This window comes from Fusarium proliferatum, assembly GCF_900067095.1.
Source record: "Fusarium proliferatum ET1 genome assembly, contig: FPRO_scaffold007, whole genome shotgun sequence".
Lineage (NCBI taxonomy): Eukaryota > Fungi > Ascomycota > Sordariomycetes > Hypocreales > Nectriaceae > Fusarium > Fusarium proliferatum.
The window spans coordinates 2,639,098-2,657,610 of record NW_022194796.1 but is presented as its reverse complement, the minus strand read 5'-3'; the positions used below and the strand labels follow the sequence as shown (position 1 = coordinate 2,657,610).

The 18,513-nt window shown below is 48.3% G+C and overlaps 8 protein-coding genes across 8 annotated transcripts; 3 read left to right on the top strand and 5 right to left on the bottom strand.

Moving 5' to 3' along the window:
- Positions 1 to 229: 229 nt before the first annotated feature.
- Positions 230 to 979, top strand: FPRO_07257 (uncharacterized protein; the record flags this gene model as incomplete). The annotated part of the gene is made up of 1 exon (XM_031218573.1): positions 230 to 979. The coding sequence occupies one exon, from the start codon at positions 230 to 232 to the stop codon at positions 977 to 979; it is 750 nt and encodes a 249-aa protein (XP_031084417.1).
- Positions 980 to 1,270: 291 nt separating this feature from the next.
- On the bottom strand, positions 1,271 to 3,160 carry FPRO_07258 (uncharacterized protein; the record flags this gene model as incomplete). Its single annotated transcript, XM_031218572.1, has 2 exons — positions 1,271 to 3,003; positions 3,112 to 3,160. 2 exons carry the CDS (start codon positions 3,158 to 3,160, stop codon positions 1,271 to 1,273), a joined length of 1,782 nt encoding a protein of 593 aa, XP_031084416.1.
- A 736-nt stretch (positions 3,161 to 3,896) lies between these two features.
- On the top strand, positions 3,897 to 5,020 carry FPRO_07259 (uncharacterized protein; the record flags this gene model as incomplete). Its single annotated transcript, XM_031218569.1, has 2 exons — positions 3,897 to 3,947; positions 4,001 to 5,020. The coding sequence occupies 2 exons, from the start codon at positions 3,897 to 3,899 to the stop codon at positions 5,018 to 5,020; spliced, it is 1,071 nt and encodes a 356-aa protein (XP_031084415.1).
- Positions 5,021 to 5,574: 554 nt separating this feature from the next.
- FPRO_07260 (uncharacterized protein) lies at positions 5,575 to 7,473 on the top strand (the record flags this gene model as incomplete). Its single annotated transcript, XM_031218568.1, has 5 exons — positions 5,575 to 6,136; positions 6,184 to 6,216; positions 6,274 to 6,626; positions 6,674 to 6,951; positions 7,008 to 7,473. The coding sequence occupies 5 exons, from the start codon at positions 5,575 to 5,577 to the stop codon at positions 7,471 to 7,473; spliced, it is 1,692 nt and encodes a 563-aa protein (XP_031084414.1).
- A 243-nt stretch (positions 7,474 to 7,716) lies between these two features.
- Positions 7,717 to 9,253, bottom strand: FPRO_07261 (putative acyl-CoA dehydrogenase; the record flags this gene model as incomplete). The annotated part of the gene is made up of 5 exons (XM_031218567.1): positions 7,717 to 7,850; positions 7,908 to 8,166; positions 8,216 to 8,651; positions 8,701 to 8,864; positions 8,921 to 9,253. 5 exons carry the CDS (start codon positions 9,251 to 9,253, stop codon positions 7,717 to 7,719), a joined length of 1,326 nt encoding a protein of 441 aa, XP_031084413.1.
- Positions 9,254 to 9,936: 683 nt separating this feature from the next.
- On the bottom strand, positions 9,937 to 11,279 carry FPRO_07262 (uncharacterized protein; the record flags this gene model as incomplete). Its single annotated transcript, XM_031218566.1, has 3 exons — positions 9,937 to 10,106; positions 10,160 to 10,594; positions 10,649 to 11,279. 3 exons carry the CDS (start codon positions 11,277 to 11,279, stop codon positions 9,937 to 9,939), a joined length of 1,236 nt encoding a protein of 411 aa, XP_031084412.1.
- An 892-nt stretch (positions 11,280 to 12,171) lies between these two features.
- On the bottom strand, positions 12,172 to 13,305 carry FPRO_07263 (uncharacterized protein; the record flags this gene model as incomplete). The annotated part of the gene is made up of 4 exons (XM_031218565.1): positions 12,172 to 12,347; positions 12,400 to 12,616; positions 12,682 to 12,719; positions 12,774 to 13,305. The coding sequence occupies 4 exons, from the start codon at positions 13,303 to 13,305 to the stop codon at positions 12,172 to 12,174; spliced, it is 963 nt and encodes a 320-aa protein (XP_031084411.1).
- Positions 13,306 to 15,218: 1,913 nt separating this feature from the next.
- FPRO_07264 (uncharacterized protein) lies at positions 15,219 to 18,244 on the bottom strand (the record flags this gene model as incomplete). Its single annotated transcript, XM_031218564.1, has 4 exons — positions 15,219 to 15,891; positions 15,958 to 17,119; positions 17,223 to 18,121; positions 18,189 to 18,244. The coding sequence occupies 4 exons, from the start codon at positions 18,242 to 18,244 to the stop codon at positions 15,219 to 15,221; spliced, it is 2,790 nt and encodes a 929-aa protein (XP_031084410.1).
- Between the last annotated feature and the right edge of the window lie 269 nt (positions 18,245 to 18,513).

Genomic DNA, 18,513 nt, shown 5'->3' with positions numbered 1-18,513 from the left:
GAGGCTCCGCGTGAAACTGTAGAGTTTATGCTGAAAAAGGCAAAGTAGAGACAGAGCCTCTTGAGACGACTTCCTTATGAGTACTAGACTTCAAAGATTGCGGGGTATGAAAGCGCCTTTGATTTGCTCCTCCTCAATCGAGTTAGTCATTTAGTAAAGTATATCTACCTCTTTCGATCTCATGATCCTTCAGCTCAATCATCATTCGAATACCAAAGCTACAGTCAAGATGTCTCAACTCTGGGCCAACGTAGTCGCTACATATGATCCCTTTACCATCGAGTTCGTGGGCAGCTGCCTCGTTCAAATCCTTTTCTGGTGGATTCCGTCAGCCGTTTTCGTTCTCCTTGATCGTGTTGCCCCAAGCTTTGCTGCGAGACACAAGATACAACCCCCACCAAAACAGCCCAAAGCCTCTGAGATATTGGATTCTGTCGTGATATCCTTGAGGAATCAGCTCATAGTCATTGGACTGCAATTGTCCCTAGCGTTTCTGGCAACACAGCGGAATATGCCACCAACATTCCAGGTCACAGCCTCACTACCATCTGCGACAAGCTTCGTAAGCGACTTTGCCATCTGCTTAGTTGCTCGAGAGGTCCTTTTCTACTATTCCCATCGACTGTTCCACATACCATACCTCTATCGTCGCGTCCACAAAATCCACCACAAGTTCACAGCACCAGTCGCCTTCGCCTCGCAGTATGCCCATCCCGTCGAGCATATTGTAGCCAACACGATCCCTATAGTCCTTCCGCCAATACTGCTCAGAACTCACATCTTGACCATGTGGGCGTTTGTAGCTTGGCAGCTTATTGAGACTGCGACTGTTCACAGCGGCTTCGACTTCTTTGGAGGGGCAGCTTATCGTCATGATCGTCATCATGAGCGTTTTGACGTCCACTTTGGAGGAATGCCTTGGCTGGACTGGCTTCATAGCACCGACGAACGAAAGAGGCTGGAGAAGAAGAATAAATGATTCTTTTATGATAGAACTATCTCTCCAAGATCTACATCCTGGAAACGAAGAATCAAGCTATGTATTTTGCCCATGTCAGATACCCCTTGAGATCGGTGTGAATGAGTATCGCCAAATGAGTGATGGGGATTGACACCGCGTTCGAATTGGCTACGGAACAGATTGGCGAGACACCAATATTCATCTGCATGAAGAAAGAACCCGAGCTTTCTCTGAGATTTGTTTGCTTCCACGGAGATGTAGTTGTCGGAGGTTGAGAATAAGTTACGACTGGACCAAACTCGAAACCAGTTACTCAGCCCTCGTGTAATAGGCAAGGATCTTGACCTTGGGTCTGGTCCATTCTGGTGATGGTATATAAGATTGTGGAAGGCTGGAATGTGTTAGTAAGACTGTTGCTGTTTTATTGTCATGTAACTTACCACTAGCAATAGCAAACAGATTCAATGGACTTGTCGTCTCGAAGACTTCACATCCACTAGTACCAACACCCTCACCCATAATCATGGTAATAGACTGAGCCAACGTGACCTTGCTGCACGCCAGTGATCTCTGTGCAGCAGCTTGGGTGCACATGAACCATGTCTCGGCATCTGGAGCATTAAAATGCTCATCCTGAGCCGCGAGGCCAAATTGCAATTCATCGATTACCATCCGGGGACTCATATCGTAGAATATCACGAATGCAGAGTCAAGAAGGAAGGTATATAAGAGGGTACGGATTAATTCCTCTCGCAATCCAAACGCTGTCCAGTGGTCATGGAGGCTGCGTGAAGCAAGGGATTCTTCCTTGCTTGTTCCAACCATCGCGAAGGGATACAGGGTGCGGGAAACGAAGACGATGTCAGGAAACCGCGTCCTTCGTGCTCTGAGTCTCATTTTTGTGTCACCCTCCCAATTCATGAGAAGAAGGATACCATAAGCCGCCTGCAATATGTCAAGGCGTTGACGAACCTGAGAATCCTGGCTGTCATCGTCTGTTTGAGCAATACTGTCTTCAATGAAATCCGGGTCCTGGAAGATCCAGTTCTCGACTGTCTCGAGCCACATCATTGCTTGATCATGGTACTTTCTGTCGGGACTCAAAGAGGCACCGATCAGTGACAGAGCCGCTATCAACTTGGGAGACTTTGCAGTGGGGTCAAATGTAGGTCTATGGAAGACGGGCCAGTTTGGATGCCAGGCTTGAAAGAACAAAGCCAAGAACAGCTCAACATTTCTTGGAGAAAAGAATCTTGAACAGGACAGTTTTCCTGAGTTAGACCAGTTTAGATCAGATACTTGAGATGATGCTTCAAAGGCACCTCTGACAATCTGTTCACATATGTTTGCCAATGAGTATTGTCCTGTCAGCCTTTGCTGGTGTTGGGGCTGTGTCTGTTGGCCTATAGTTACCAAAGGCGATACGACCGGGATTCCAGCAATGGCTACTGATTCGAGAGAGGGCTGGCTACCATATTGTAGGAGGCCAGAATGAGTCTTTGCCCTGGCGAAGATATTGTCGCAGTTGAACGAGTTGGCCAGACCATGGGAGGAAGTAAGTCTAGCAAGAAAGCGGAGACGCATACGAGGAAAGGTCGGCTTGGGTGTCACAAGCGACAGCGATGGGCTATCATGGGAGACAGGCCATTCATCTTGTGGTAGATATGAGCCAGATTGTGATCTCAGACTGGAATTTACATTCAACTTGGAACCGGGTTGAGACTGCGTAAGTAGGACGGGATAGAACGAGGTAACCGTCGTCGAGTCAGGAATCCAGTCTTGTTGCGATAGGAAGAATGAACCATCTACCTGCAGGTCCTGTTCTGATAGAATCTCGTACGTTTTCTGGTCTTTTGCCCCCTCTAGTGAGGATATCAAATCATTCCTCCTTGGTGTTTGGATATAAGTGCAATCGCGATTCTGCTCCGCGCAAGCCTTGCAAGGTTGGGATCCCTTGCATTTCCTTTTTAACTTGACGCATCTTTCACAAGCATTTTGTGGTCTCCCTCGCTTCTTCTGGTCCAGGGATGGAGGCGGTAAACCTGATCTGAGTCGTCTGTCACACGTTCTCCAATGACGAAGGAGTGCGTCCCTGAAGACTTTCCATGAGCTATTGAAACCCAAGAAGGAATGATCAAGTATAGACTAACCGTCGATTGAATCCACGACTGCAGTATTGGCATTGGTAAGACCTTTCATCTGTGTCTGAGCCCTCGTTGCTTCAGTATCGACATTCTAGAACGAGGTTGCAGCAAGCTTACGCGACAGATAATGCCGATTGAGGTGGTCTTGATGCAATATTGTCTGTGAGTACTACATGCCGTCAAACGCCTAGATTTTGAATATCATACCTGACTTTGTAAACCCGGCAGAACAGATAGGACAGCAATGTTGCGGCTGTTGATCAGACATGGTGTTGACCGAGGTCATCAGGTCGGGCTAGGGAACTTGGACGGCAGTACAAATTGAGAGACATAAGCGATGCAACCTAGCAAATACAGTGATGGAGAAGTCATGGGCCACAAAGTCCACAGTCGATAGCAGAGATGAGCCTGAACAAACTAGACTGCTGAATTTGACGCGCCTAAGCAACCAAAAGCTGGTCACGATGAACACGTGGAGGCGGGAAATCTGCCACCCCCGCAGGAGAGATCGGCATCCCGCCTCATCCCCACGATCTAGTCTAGATCCAGATATCGAAACCCCGCAAAAGCACAGCCGCTCGGTTTCTAGTGAGAAGCATTTCGGCATTTGTTCGCGGCATCCGGGACTTGGAGGAATAATACCTTAACTGCCATTAATCGCACGCCTTCCACTTGAAATTATTAATCTTCGACCGTCACCGATTTTCAACTCAAGCCAGTGACAAATTCCCTTCGCGTGTTACGCGGAGTCCAAACAACCCTAAATTATATCTCCATAGCACTACGTGATTATGGGAGACGTGACAGCTGAGGAGCCCTACCATCGGGTCGCTACCGTGGTAGTAAGTAAAAGCGTGACATCAAGTGTTTGGTTCATCATCGACTAACAATAAAGAAGCGCTCAAATGAAGGCTTCCAGTTCAAGATCAACTCAGTTCCAATCCCCAAACTTCAACCATGGGAAGTGCTAGTTAAGCTCTCCGCTACCGGTGTCTGCGGCACTGATATGGCCCTTGCAGGTGGCTACCTCGGACCATGCTGTGAGGTTCTTGGCCATGAGGGCGTGGGCCGCGTTGTACAAGTTGGCTCTGGAGTAGACCCCAACTCTGTCATGATTGGCGATCGAGTTGGTATTGCTTGGGTCAGGGACGTCTGTGGTCGATGCAATTGTTGTCGTGAACCCGGTGGTGAGGTCCGTTGTCTGGAGCAGCAGAATTCAGGACGGAAGTGGGATGGAACCTTTGCAGAACACTGCATTGTACCAAGTCGCTATGTGCTGACTATTCCTGAGTCGGAGGAGCTGCCAGATGAACTGGTTGCGCCGACATTGTGTGGTGGCGTTACTGCGTATAAAGCACTCAAGGCTTGTGGAGCGACACCAGGAGAATGGGTTGCTATTGTCGGAGCTGGCGGCGGTGTTGGGGGTTTGGGGATCCAGTATGCAAAAGCCATGGGATTCCGCGTTGCGGCTGTTGATATCGGGCCTGCAAAAGAGTCATGTATCAAGATGGGAGCCGACGTATACTTTGACGGAGCATCGCCTGATACACCGGCCGAACTCAGGAAGCTTACCCCTAATGAAGCTGGAGCCAAGGCCGTCATCGTCACTGCAGGATCAGGTCGAGCATATCAGAGCGCCCTTGATCTTGTTGCAGTGTTTGGCACTTTGGTCTGCGTTGGCATTCCTCCGCCAGACCAAGCGATGAGTCTTCATCCGTTGACTCTCATTGACCGTGGCATCAATCTGCTGGGAACATTAGTGGGAACACGAACTGAAACACTCGAAGCTCTGGAGTTCGTGCGAAGAGGCGTGGTTAAACCTGTCGTGGAGTCGGTGAATTTTGATCAGCTCGACGATTTGGTCAATCAATTCTCAAAGACATCTGGAAAATTGGTCATACAATTTCCATCCTAGGTTTCATTCTCTGTTCTCTTGTAGCTTCGAGGTTGTTATACAAGTCGATTAGAAGATCTTATAGACAGCAAATACCAGTCAATTCTTATTAAAAGTAAATAGTTCTATAAGTTTTTCGGTTGTAGCTCATATCATCACCGCTGCCAATGCTCTATAATGATCTGATATGATCCCAAATTGAGACAAGCAATAAATGATAAATCTCACCAGATCAACCAAAGAACGTTTAACACGTTGCATGTATTTTTCTTTTTGAAGATAAGACGCATCCCGAGTAGATCTTTACCAGTTCACGCCAAAGGATACTAAAAAGTCCGGTGTCAGGATGGGACCATATGCACATATCGGACAATTCCCCACCTCCACCTCGATGCTGTGTAACCTGACGTCGGCTGAACGGGAAAATACCCACCATTACCCAGCCAAGCACAAAGGTTCACCAATATCGAAAGCGTGGCTACTGAGCACGGGAACTTCTATTTAAGGCCTGCCAGAGTCGCACTTGGGTTGACTTAGTACATCATGTAAAGAATCGTTATAATATCACCATCAGGATGACTACTGTTAACCCTCTTGTTCTGCCGCCTGGCATCGCACCATCTGTTTTCCATCAATTCATATCAGAAGTCACTGAAGTTACGACCGCTGAAAATGTTATCATCATATCCAACCCTGACCAGTTGGACAAGCAGGACTACCGCGACCCCAGCAAGATGCACGACATGTTTGACATAACCTCGAAGCAGCATTTTGTCTCCTCAGCTGTCGTCACTCCCCGCGACGTAGCCGAGGTCCAAGCCATCGTCAAGCTGTGCAACAAGTTTGAGATTCCCCTTTGGCCATTCTCCATTGGCCGAAATGTTGGGTACGGTGGTGCTGCTCCCCGTGTCCCAGGATCGATTGGTCTTGATCTTGGGAAGCATATGAACAAGATCTTGAAGGTTGATGTTGACGGCGCTTATGCTCTGGTCGAACCTGGAGTTACATATGCAGATCTTCATCAGTACTTGGTGGACAACAACCTTCGTGACAAACTGTGGATTGATGTTCCTGATCTTGGCGGCGGATCCGTGCTTGGAAACACTACAGAGAGGGGAGTTGGCTATACTCCATATGGTAAGTAATCTTCATAATTGTACCGACCAAGTGTTGACAGCCTCTAGGCGATCACTTTATGATGCACTGCGGCATGGAAGGTAAGAGCTTCGATACTGCTACCATTGGACGTGTTACCTATAACTTACTCTCTAAAGTCGTACTTCCCGATGGCACACTAGTCCGTACGGGAATGGGTGCTTTGCCAAACCCAGACGCGGATCCAAACGCCCCTCCACACGAGCAAGAGCCCAACTCTGCGTGGCAACTGTTCAATTACGGCTTCGGTCCCTATAACGACGGCATCTTTACTCAATCGTCTCTTGGCATTGTTGTCAAGATGGGCATCTGGCTTATGGTGAACCCTGGTGGATATCAGTCATACTTGATCACTATTCCCAAAGATGAGGATCTTCATCAGGCCATTGAGATCATTCGACCACTTCGGACTTCAATGGTGCTGCAAAATGTTCCCACTGTTAGACATGTACTTTTGGATGCAGCGGTCATGGTATGAGCCCAGCCTGATTACTTGGGAACAGCTGATGATAGCTACAGGGATCTCGAGATAAGTACACAACGTCGAAAAAGCCACTCAACGACAAGGAACTCGATGAGATCGCAGAGAAGCTTAACCTAGGCCGTTGGAACTTCTATGGAGCGCTTTATGGCCCTGAACCCATACGCAAGGTTATGTGGGAAGTCGTCAAGGGTGCATTCTCAGCCATCCCTGGGGCCAAGTTCTACTTCCCGGAGGATATGCCAGACAATCTTGTTTTGCAGACTCGACATCTTACCTTGCAGGGCATTCCTACCATGACTGAGCTTGAATGGGTGTAAGTTCAATATCTCATCCGATATCCCTTTTGACATATTAACCTCCTTTCAACAGCAACTGGCTGCCCAATGGGGCCCACCTGTTCTTCTCCCCCATCGCCAAAGTCACGGGTGACGACGCCATCGCTCAGTATGCCTTGACGCGCAAGCGCTGCGAAGAAGCAGGGTTCGACTTCATTGGAACATTTGTCGTCGGAATGAGGGAGATGCATCATATAGTTTGTCTTGTCTTTGACCGTCTCGATCCAGAGTCGTGCCGTCGAGCGCACAATCTCATTATTCAGTTGATCGACGACGCGGCCAAGAAGGGCTGGGGAGAGTATCGCACTCATTTGGCATTGATGGATCAGATTGCGCAGACTTACAACTTCAACAATAATGCGCAGATGCATCTCAATACGACAATTAAAAATGCATTGGATCCCAAGGGAATTCTGGCGCCCGGTAAGAATGGGATATGGCCAAGCGGCTATAACGCAAAGGACTTTGCTGTAAGCCCACAGCGCTCTACAAAGCTATAGCAGATCACTAGTTTAGATTCTTAAATTAAGAAGTGAGGTTGACCATAACAGTCTTGGTTTCAGTAATCTCGTTTGATTTTATTTTGGCTCCCATTTGCAGTATCTACCTTTCTCTTAATGGGACACTTGATCCACAAGTTTGTGTAGTATTTGCTTTAATAAAAATATCAACGTAAGAGCGATATTCATCTACTGCAGTATCTATGAATATAAAGGTTCATGAGCCGATTGCCGAAAGCAGGTTTAGATCTTAGCCTGAGTTGTCTCCTTGGCTAGTTGTGCACGGAATTGCTTGGTCAGTTGCCTAACCGCCAAGTCCAACAGAACGTCCTCGCTTCCACCAGGAATCCTGGCCCCGGGAACTTCTCGATAAATCTCTGTGTCGTTATGTCAGCTCCCTATCTTGATATAAAAGCACTTGCTGGATGGCTTACTCTCAGCAATCTCTCCCTTTCCCGTACGCGTATAACCGTTGCCTCCGAACAACAGAACAGCGCATCTTGCACACTCGTCAAGAACAATGCCAGCATTGGCCTTGCACAGAGCTGTAAGACCGCCGAGTTCTTGGTCTGCTGTTTCCTTGGGCATCTTGGAGAGCTGGTATGCAAATGATTCTACCCAGGACCATTGCGCCTCCAGGATTGCACCACATTTAGCCAGTCGGTGACGTACCACGGGTTGTTCCATGAGAGTCTTGGCAAGGTCAGCTGAGAATCACATCCACTCCATCTTTTGAACCCACCTTATTGAATGCCTTGCGCTGAAGACAATATGCGAAGGCGCTGCTCAGGGCAACTCTAGCCTGACGGGTGACACCAACAGAGATGAACATACGCTCGTGGTTAAAGTTGTGCATGATGTACTTCATGCCCTCGTTCTCACGCCCAATCAAGTTTTCCCGTGGGACTCTCACATCATCAAGTTCAATAAAGGAAGTTCCAGCCACAATCTGTCCCGCAACTTTGAGTCGTCTTCTTGTCACGCCAGGATGGTCCTTGAGCGGGACTAAGATTAAAGAAATGCCTTTTCCTCCAGAGTTTTCCTCGCCAGTCCGGACTGCCATGCTAGCATAGTCTGCCATCATTCCATTGGTAATCCACTTTTTGGTACCGTTGATGATATACTCGCTGCCACTCAGTGTAGCCGTCGTGGTGATGTTGGCGACGTCAGAGCCAGCACTAGAGATGAGATCAGTAAAACTCCGATTGAGTATCATCTTGAACCCACTCTGGCTCTGTAATAGCAATACAAATTCTCTTTCGCCCGAGTAAGAGATCCGGGAGAAATCTTTCTTGTAGCTGAGGCTCTGCATAATGCAACAGAGGGGGGATACCAAAAGCAACGCCAGTGGTGATGGATCCTGGTGGTCCAGCGAGGCCGGAGCGGCTCATCTAGCGTTCAATGCAGTCAGTATCGCTATATATAATGCACCCGTGTGGTGCCATACCTCATCTGCATATATCATCGTGTGCAAACTGTCCCATTCCTCCACAGGTACCTGGCCGGGCATGTGAGTTATGCCCAGCTTTCGGAGCCATTCTACAGGTAAAGGCGCTGGTAAAGACGGCAGGATAAAGTTACCCTTTGCAAAGACCTCGAATAAATTAGACGGCACCTCCTCTGCTGTTTCCCAGTCGAGAGCATTCTTGTTGAGGTTCTCATCGACGAATTCGCGACAAGCAGCCTGGAATCTGCGATGCGACGCGTTGAAATACGGCGACGGGGCGCCTCTTAGCCAAGGGGGGTCTGCGAAGGGGACTTGGTGAACGGCACGCGACATTTTGGATGTATTCTTGGAGATAGCAAGAGTTTTACAACAAGTTGGTCGAGGTGGATTTAATGAATTGAAAGCTTGCATATGTAAACAATAGCCCAAAGCTTTCAACCTCAACCGCGGGTTTTCCTATTGAGGAAACATGCCTCGGCACAGCTATCTACAACTACCCTAAGCCAGCCTCGGCTCATTTTCAAAATTTCCTACCCACTCAAGTGTCTCATTACCCCTCTGATCAACATGGACGCGCCGAACGTCAAAGCCTGGACCAGGACTGAGAGTCATTTTAATTAATCGCCGGTGTTTTCCTGCCTTACCTCTTTGCCGTAAGGGTCATCCTGCGGTTCTCGTCTCCAGACGGTATCTAGATTATTTTAACTCTATTACTTCTTTTCTTAATCGCTCGACATATTTGTAGATCTGCTCGCCCCACTGCATCTCTTCTATACTAGCGTACGGTCGATGATGGTTTGGATACCCCCTCCATTATTGTCTGCCGTCAGACCTGTGACTCAGGCTGAGTAGTCGTCGACAAACGCAATCAAGCCTCCATTCGATTTGATCTTACTCTGTAGTAGGTCTGCGTTGAAGATTAGGAAGAGTATTGGCGATGACCCTAAGTCTGCCATTTATTCCTGATGGTATGTAACTAACTTTAGACAATCTGCCTTTAACCGAGCTCTTAAATATTAGTATCCCCACCGTTTAAATGGAGTTTGAGCATTTGATAGCGTCTCGACTCCAATAAATAGTGGAGGTTCACTAATCCCCGCCGGACGCTGACTCAATAACACCTTCTTAGTAAAAGGCATTTTGTGGCCCAAATTAAAGGCCAGTGCATTGTAAGCTGGCTCCAACACTGCTGAAGTTAGCGGAATAGTCAATATACTCAATGACAGTAGAGGCACTGACTTGGATTCATAGTGTCGGGAATAGTGCCATTGCACAGCCACTTAGGAACGGGTTTCTGTTTTGAATCCAGTGCAGTATGTAACTCGAGAGCCGCCTTGACACGCGTGCCAACGTCCGTAGATCTCCACACGTCCATACCTTGGATCCGCATAGTCTCGGCGATGTGAGAGATGGATGAGATGCCAAAGCTGGTATGGGCAAAGTCTCGGCAGGTCTCCTGCGTGATGCCACTAATTGGGAAGGTTTTCTGATTGTACCAGTATTTGATGATCTCCGCGGTGGTATTGATCCCACCACGGCCTTGGACGGGATACTCCCCATCAGAGGTCAAATAGATGTACGCGGGGACTCGGGCGGAGAACAACCCTAAGGCCTTTTCGTACAGAGCTGCATCTTCAAGGAAGACAGCAGCCCCTATGGTAGACTCAATCATCACTACCAGCGTCAGCAGACTCGCTAGGGACCGTAATACAGAAGAAGTGCACCCACCCAGTTCCCAGTTTCCATTCTTCTTTGGGGCGCCGTCCTCGATCATGGGGAGGTAGGCGTGTCGTAACATGTCAGAGAACATCTTGATACCTTTCTTGGACCAGTGTTTATAGCTCGAGCGCATAATTTCACCAGCGCGTACCCAATTAGCGGCCGACCAGGCCGTTTGCAGTGGTGCGTTGCTGTTGTTGTGAGCGTGGATCGTGCTAGACCAGGCATCCATATAATGGATGGATTTCTCAGCATAGTGCTTGTCCTTCGTAATCCACCATGCCAATGCGTTCGTGTATGCCGCCATGGAATCCTCACGCTCCTGATAACACCCAATGTTGGGCGTCGATGTTGGTCCGCACTGGACCGTCTCATATGGCTCAGCCGTTCGTGTAGGTGACATATACGACATGTTGAGCATTGAATCCAATGCCTCCGTCCAAGGGTTCTCCCTAGCCTTGATCCTCTTGGCAATGTAGTCGAGCTGCGGCCCAGAAACGAAGACTCCTGGATGAACCCATGTCTTGGGCGCTTTGGTTGGAATGGGAAGATAAGGAGTTTCGTTACTATTACTCGCCGCATGTACAGACTTAAAAGCGAAGGAAGCTCCCAGACCAAGCATTAGGACTTGGAACCTCATCTTGTCCGTGAAAATGATGATAATTTGGAATGATAGACATACAGCGTTACCGCCAATTACAATAAATATTATAGCCCTAATTTCTGTTTAATACCGCATTGTTGCATATCTGTCTTACCGGGGTTATAACAGCCCTATACTTACTAATCGTGAGAAATTCGATAGTAAGCATTTATAAGGAAACTGTCATACTAGACCGTCTATTGTATTCCCAAATTAACAGTTTCCACCAATTATATCTTAATCCAGTTTAAGATTTTCCACTAATCGGCTATAAATAGTAGGGAATGCACTTAAAAGTGCCTGTATGCAGAAATTTATTGCTCCTTTGGGAGAAAGACTAAGCAAAGATATAATTAGGTAATTTAGTAAATGTTAAGGCGTCTTGTAAACACAAAGCTTCAGAATCTCGGTTCTCTGTATCTATTTAAGATGCCATTGTGGTACTTATATAATTATATTCCGCTTGAGTCTGCCTCCGCCGGAGCTATTTGGCGTTCCCTCATTGACTGACGCTTTCCCCCTCGGATCATCTCCCCGTTCACATTTTCTCCGGGTCTACCCACTCAGAATGGTTGGCCTCTCAGTAACCAATCAAGTCGTAACTTTGTGGAGCGATATGGAGTACTAACGTAAGCGCGTACCTTTGTGGCTGCTTGAGGTATATCTTAACAGCGCATCAAAATTGATGCGTCCTTACAGCTGTTGGACTTCGAGTAAGGCGCGTGATGTAAGCCTGACATATGTTTTTGACCAAAGATGTTTTAGTGATGCTTAAATAGGAATACGGAAATTTCCTAATAATGAATCTAAAATCAGGGTAACTACGGTGTAGCAGCTAAGGAAGTTGTAGCAAACCTGGCATACTGTAGCTGTCGCCTATTCCGCCATTTCAAGGACCACCACGACGGCCATTCCTGTCCCACCAACTATCGCCCTTGGCTTTACAGTGACCGACCACACAGTAGTAATCGCCGCCCTTGTTGTTCTTGTTGGGAGAAGAAATGTCATAGATGCTCGTCTTTTTTTCATACTCGCCTGGCGCGCGTGTAGTTTCTTTCACGGTGTCTATTATTCATCAGCATCATCTCAGGTGCGTGTCTCATGCCAAGTAACTTACAAGTCGTGTGGGCGGTATTGTACCAAATGCAGACAGTTTCGTTCTGGCCGCCGTTGCAGCTGTAGGTATTGCCAGTCGACCAAGATTTCGTGACAGAGAAGCCCAGTGATGACCAGTATTTATCTCGGCCAACGCTGAAAGTGGCTCCAACAGTGAAGGACTCCGAATCTGTCTTGCCGACGGTACAGCCCTGGCTGTTGCCGCAGCGGATGGGTTCCTAGAGTCTGTTAGTACAAATTTTACAACGCACTGTTGGATCAAGACACAAGAGTGTTTTCATACCGATATTTGCTGGTGGAAATAATGCTGCCGAGGATTTCCTGTCAAGCCGCATTAGTGACTGTCATATTAAGGGATAGTTGGCGAACACTTACCATCGCCAACAAGCTCTAGCTCTGTGGTCGAAAAACCTTCCCGGACGTTGTTTTTAAAGTCATCCCACCAGCCTCGCTCGTGCATCTGACTCCCTTCATTCAGAGTCCTGTTCTGCGGGAACTGCAGTTCGCCGTTCGTGGGACTCTCAGCAAAGCAGTCTCTTGGCTTGTCACCGATGGCATCAGCAGCGTCCCAGCTGACTCCCGAGCACTGGACAAGAGTGTATTGTGGGTTGAAAACTCGTGAGCATGCAGGACCCCCAGACCATTCAGGGTTACTATGAACCATGTAGGTGGCATTGCCAATGGTGAAGTTTCCACTGCCATCGATTTCATCAACGTTTGAGAAGTCGATAGGGTGTTTTGCGTAAATCGTACGGCCACATGTCTCCGCGATGACAGTGCCATTGGTGTCTACTGCTACCAATGCAGAGGCCTTGGTGTCGTGCTCAAGACGCCAGGCAACCTGGGCATCTGCCGCCAGACCGGCTGAAACGAATAGCAAGATTGAATGAAGAGATAACAAGTTCATCATGAAAGTAATCGGAGTTGGTATTGGCGACTGGGCGGACTTTGTTGTTCTCGCGGAATATGCTTGGCTTTTGTGATGCTGAGTTGGATCGTCATGACGGAGGCTTGGGAGGCACCTTTTTATATTCCATGAAGTCAGATAAAAGAAGCATCAACTAGGATTCAGAATGCCAAAGTTTATCCTGTGGTAAATGATCAGGTCTCATTGCAATAATGTCTCATTTGTGAGCTGGATATGTTCATTCGCTGTCGAGGCCTGCATCTGAAAGTTGATATCTTGACACAAAAGTTAGATAGACATACAGTTGAGGAGTCATCACAAAAGCATATTGTTCCATTTTTAATTGGGAGACTTATCTCTGTTGAGGCTATATATGTATTGCCTTTAGAAACCTGAAGTTATATTTTTCAGTGAGTTGGCTTGATATGTCTCATTACGACATCATACGATTTAACTATCAATCGATACAGTTAAAGACTGGCAAACAAGAGGAATTTTGCTCTCTAGGCTTTGATGATGATCAAAGTTTTAGAGAAGCTTAAAAATGAGGTCTGTGGTGACTCGTGATATCAAGACCGTGGTCAAACTCAATCGATTCTTGGGCCAGGTCGACTTCCGTTCATTGGCTGACACGCAGATCAAGTTTCATATTTCAAGAGTTTCCTTCGACAATATCCTCTTTGAACGAGTAAACCAGGAGAATTCGGTCAGTCATGAGAACCACACATATATCGACTTTAGAGGAGCCTGGGTTCAGAGGCCAAATCAGCTCGAATAAAAGCTACCGGCCTCCCAATGACCTCATCACAGAAATTTAAGGCCCCAGTGTTGAAATTGTCTTGGACTAGCTTTATGACACGAGAGAAAGCAATGAGAGGCTTCTAGGATGCCAAGATCTGCGTCCCCACCTCTTTGGACAGGTTGATCAATGACGAGAGCAGAAGTATAGGCGTTGGAAGAACATACCCGGTTTCCATTTACACCCTTGCGGAGCTGGAACTGTAGTTTCACGATGCATATAGAGCCTGTGATGATATAAAGCATCGAGCATCAGTAGTTGAGCTTGCCGTTACACTGTGTCTTGTGCGTACGAGCAGATACCCATCGCTCCGCGGAGTATCTATGTCGAGGGACAAAACCGGGGTTAGCAATAGTGATGCCCTCACTTGATTTTCAAAATGAGTAACACCAGCTACGATATGCACATAAATGATCGTATCGAAGCCCCTTGGAGAAATTCAAGCTCCGAAGGCGTTGTTGCAAGGCCTCGTGATAAAAAGTCATCGCAGTGACCCATTTCACACACTACTTCGCTAAGTACTCCCCGGAGCTCTATACTATCAGAGCCTAGGCAAGCTTTCCTTTGAGACCAAAATCCGGTTTGACGGCATTTAGCTCGGGATGCATGTTGGTAAGGGCACTGAGCGTGTCGGTATCCGCGATGAGTGCTTTGAGATGGACACAAGAAATGCCCTCAGGTGTGACTATTGAGGCTGACATACCAACAAGCGTCCAGAGACTTAAGGTTCCGTGATTGAAGAATACCTAATATGTCGAGCTTTATTGTGTTAGAAACCCGGCCTCTTCTCGTGTTTTTATCGGTGGTGCCGATTTATTCAAGGCTGGCATTGCCATCTACGCCACTTCGGTCCTGACCTAGTCCCTTCTATACCCAATATACTGCCTTGAGAGTACACGAATTATGGCATATAGCTAAGGTATGTGGCCGATATAAGAGGCTTGGCCTAGAGTGCATTAATCAACGGCCGATTCGATTAGAGGGTCACCCTCGGAAATCGAAATGTTTAAACAACCAACGCCCTAGAACGTCCAGATAAACAAGCCAAGCCATACTTAAACTAACTACAGAAGGTTGGGTATATGTATTAAGCACAATGCCGAGAGAAGTTCGATTAAACATCAGTCAAATGCTTCGTCCCCAAGATCTGCCTTATCTCTACCAGCTTGATCGGCTTGGTCAAAAACAGATCGATACCACTCAAAATGGCTTCTTGCTGTGCTTCCTGTGACGCCAGGCCAGTCAGGGCAAATACAGCACACCTTGGAGCAGCGGCGCCAGTCTCAATCTTGCGGATCGCACGTGTTGCCTCGAATCCATTCATGACAGGCATGGATATGTCCATAAACACACATATGAAGCCCTTGGGGTTCTCTCTATACTTTTCAACGGCCTGCTGTCCGTCTGTTGCGGTGCGGTACGGTAGATTGAGCTTCTTCATGAATACTACCAGCATTTTCAGGTTGATTGGATTATCGTCCACGAGAAGGAATAGTCGTTCACTTGTTCTCGGCTCAGCGCACATGGGATCCGGCTTTTCTGAAGGTGTGGCGAGAGGGGAACGTGGGAGTTGCTGAGGCAGATACCAGTTAGGAGTGGTAGAGTAAAGCGAAAGGTCTTCACTGAAGACATTGCTTCTCTCGCCGTTGACAGCAGGCGGAGTTGGTGGATTCTGGCCCAATGCAACGCTCCTTTCATTGCCTGGTCGATTTCTGAGACACAGTTGTTGCTTTGGGTGTTTCGTTACTGGTCGTAGCACAAGCTTTCCTAGCCGGCGTGGACCTATGCTGTACCGATGAGCTGGTTAGTTTTGGATTGCTTGTGAGGTGATGGGTTAAGCCGAGTCAACTTACGGTTGGTGAGTAAAGAACACATTCTGCGCGTTGGGTCCGCGATCAAGATTATTGGCCACTGTTCGTTTCCGCGCCATAACCGCGTTTTGACAAAAGACAATCACTGGCGTTGAGTTGTTGTATCGCATGGTTGATGCCGCATTGTCGAAAGAGCGGTCATCGCACAGTACGATGTCGGGAGAAATGCCCTGGTCGTCCACCGAGTCAATGGGATCCAAGCCCAGCCATTGTTGACAAGTTGATGATATAATTTCCTTCTCGGTTGGGATGTTGTACAACACCGGGTCGTTATCTAAACAATCCTGAAACCCAACGAGGGAAACCTTCAAGCCCTCGAGGCGCTTGAGGTGGTCATTTGTCAACTCCGATTCCCACGTTTTATAGACATCGTCAGTAGCCACTAGCTCGGGGGCTTCTGCGCATTTTAGAGGTAGATCGACTTGAACTGTGGTGCCGACTCCCGATGTGCTTTGCACGTCTACAGTTCCTTTCATAGCTTGAACAATCCGTCTGACAACACTCAATCCAAGTCCCGTTCCTGCATCCATGTTGTCCTCCTGAGCAAAAGGAGTGAAGATCTCATGACTAAGAAAGTCGTCATCGATACCGCACCCAGTGTCAGTAATAGCCAATCTTACGAGACGGACGTCGGATCCAGCAGGAGTACTGGGCATATCCAGTTGGTCGACTTGGATATGGATGAAACCGCTGGTGGTGAACTTCAGCGAATTTCCGAGTATGTTCATGATGATGCGCCGAATTACGCCCGCCTGTACGTGGAATTTCCATGCTGGGCTGGGCGAGAAGTGAACACTGACTCTGACTCGCCCGTTAAAAAGATCGTTTTTCTGGCCAAGCGAGAGCTTCTGGAACTCGTGGCCAGCATGGATGCTTTCGATAACCTCTTCGACCAGATTGGGAAGATCGACTCTGGACGCGATGTTCATCATGCTTGCCTCAACGCTATTCTCTCGGGATGAACGCACGGTGCGACTGTCAATATCATTGTAGGCGTAGTTGGCGTCCTTTGTAAGCGATGAGCTGAAACGATTGATTTTAGTCCAGTCAAGGATTTGGTCAATGGCATCTAACAGTGTGCGGCTGCAAGCTTCAACTGACAGGAGTGCTTCTTGTTGGGAGTAGTCGAGGCGCGACAGAGGAGCTGAGTACGGGGCACATGGTATTATTTCCACCGTGAAGGGTTTGTGTGTTGGCTTGTGCCTGTGTTGACTCCTTATTTTGGGTGCTATAACGGGGACTCGTACTAGGGCTGACCAGATTGCTGCGTCGCGAATACGAGGCATCCAAGAGCATAAGACCGTCGACTTCGAGGGCATCCCTCGTGATATCGGCTGCGCTCGCGCATGTGCTCTTCAGGCGGTCCACACGGGGCCTGCTGTCGGTGGAATGATGAGATTGCGCACTAGAGTCTGTTCCTGGCGTATGCAGTCTCGGTTCGGTCGCAAGCAGTTGGTCATCCCTCATGTCGGCCTGGTTAGCACGTCCGTGGAAGAACCTTTGTATGCCGCGAGTGACACGGTCTGCTTGGCGGTATCTTTCGGTGACACGTCGTTCCTCGAGATGGGTCATGATAGCCTGAGCTAGATCTCGCAGAATATTATTGGCTGGCTCGTCCAGCCCGGATCGGGGCTGACAGTCAAAGACGCAGAGAACGCCGATGTTGATACCTTTGGTAGTCTTTAGGGGGACGCCGGCATAGAAACGATTATTGGGCCAAGAATGGCAGTAAGGTCGGTGACATAGCGGGTCGTCGGTTCTGAGGTCGCTAATGACAGTGACTGGAATGCTGGGATTGCTGTTGACCGCGGGATCGCGAGATGGCTGCTCGTTTGAAGGGGCAACGAGGACACGTTCACAAACTCCAAAGGAACGAGGAAGTCGAGTACCACACAGCCAAAGGCCTGGGTCATTCTGTGTGAGGCTGGCATTGGGTAAAAGGCGCAGGTCTTGAGTGGCCTCAGCAACGACGTATTGGTTCGAGCGGTCGAAGAGGGAGATGAGGGCTCGGGTGGTATTGAGTCGCAAAGCGGCCAGTTGACAGAAGGCGGTCAAGATGGCATCGGGAGAGGCACAGAGCTCGGCGGAGGGGATGAGGTTGGAGGGAGAGTTAGGGACGGCGTTGATGATGAGGGCAGGGTCATATCTACAAGTATTCTTGGCGGTTAGCACTTCAATGATCAATGCGCAGGACCAGAATTGGTATGACGAACCTAAATGTTTCTCTTTCACGAACAACTTCACCTGGTAGCCATGGCAGTGACGACATGACGGAGATGAAGACAAGGGGCCTGAGTCTCTATCTACAGTCCAAGACGACAAGATTTTCGTCGCTGGGGAGGGGGGCTGTCGCTGGCCGTTCACAGTCTTATCCACGGCTGCTGTGGCGTCGGCGACTAAGCAACGTCCAATAGGGCATGGGAGAGAATCCCCCGACCAGTTTGGTTGGCCGTTGTTCGCAGTAGATAGTCTACTGTGCGGCGCAGGGAAGGTGGTTTAGCACAGTAATTAGTTTGGTGGCGCATATTGTCTGTAGGC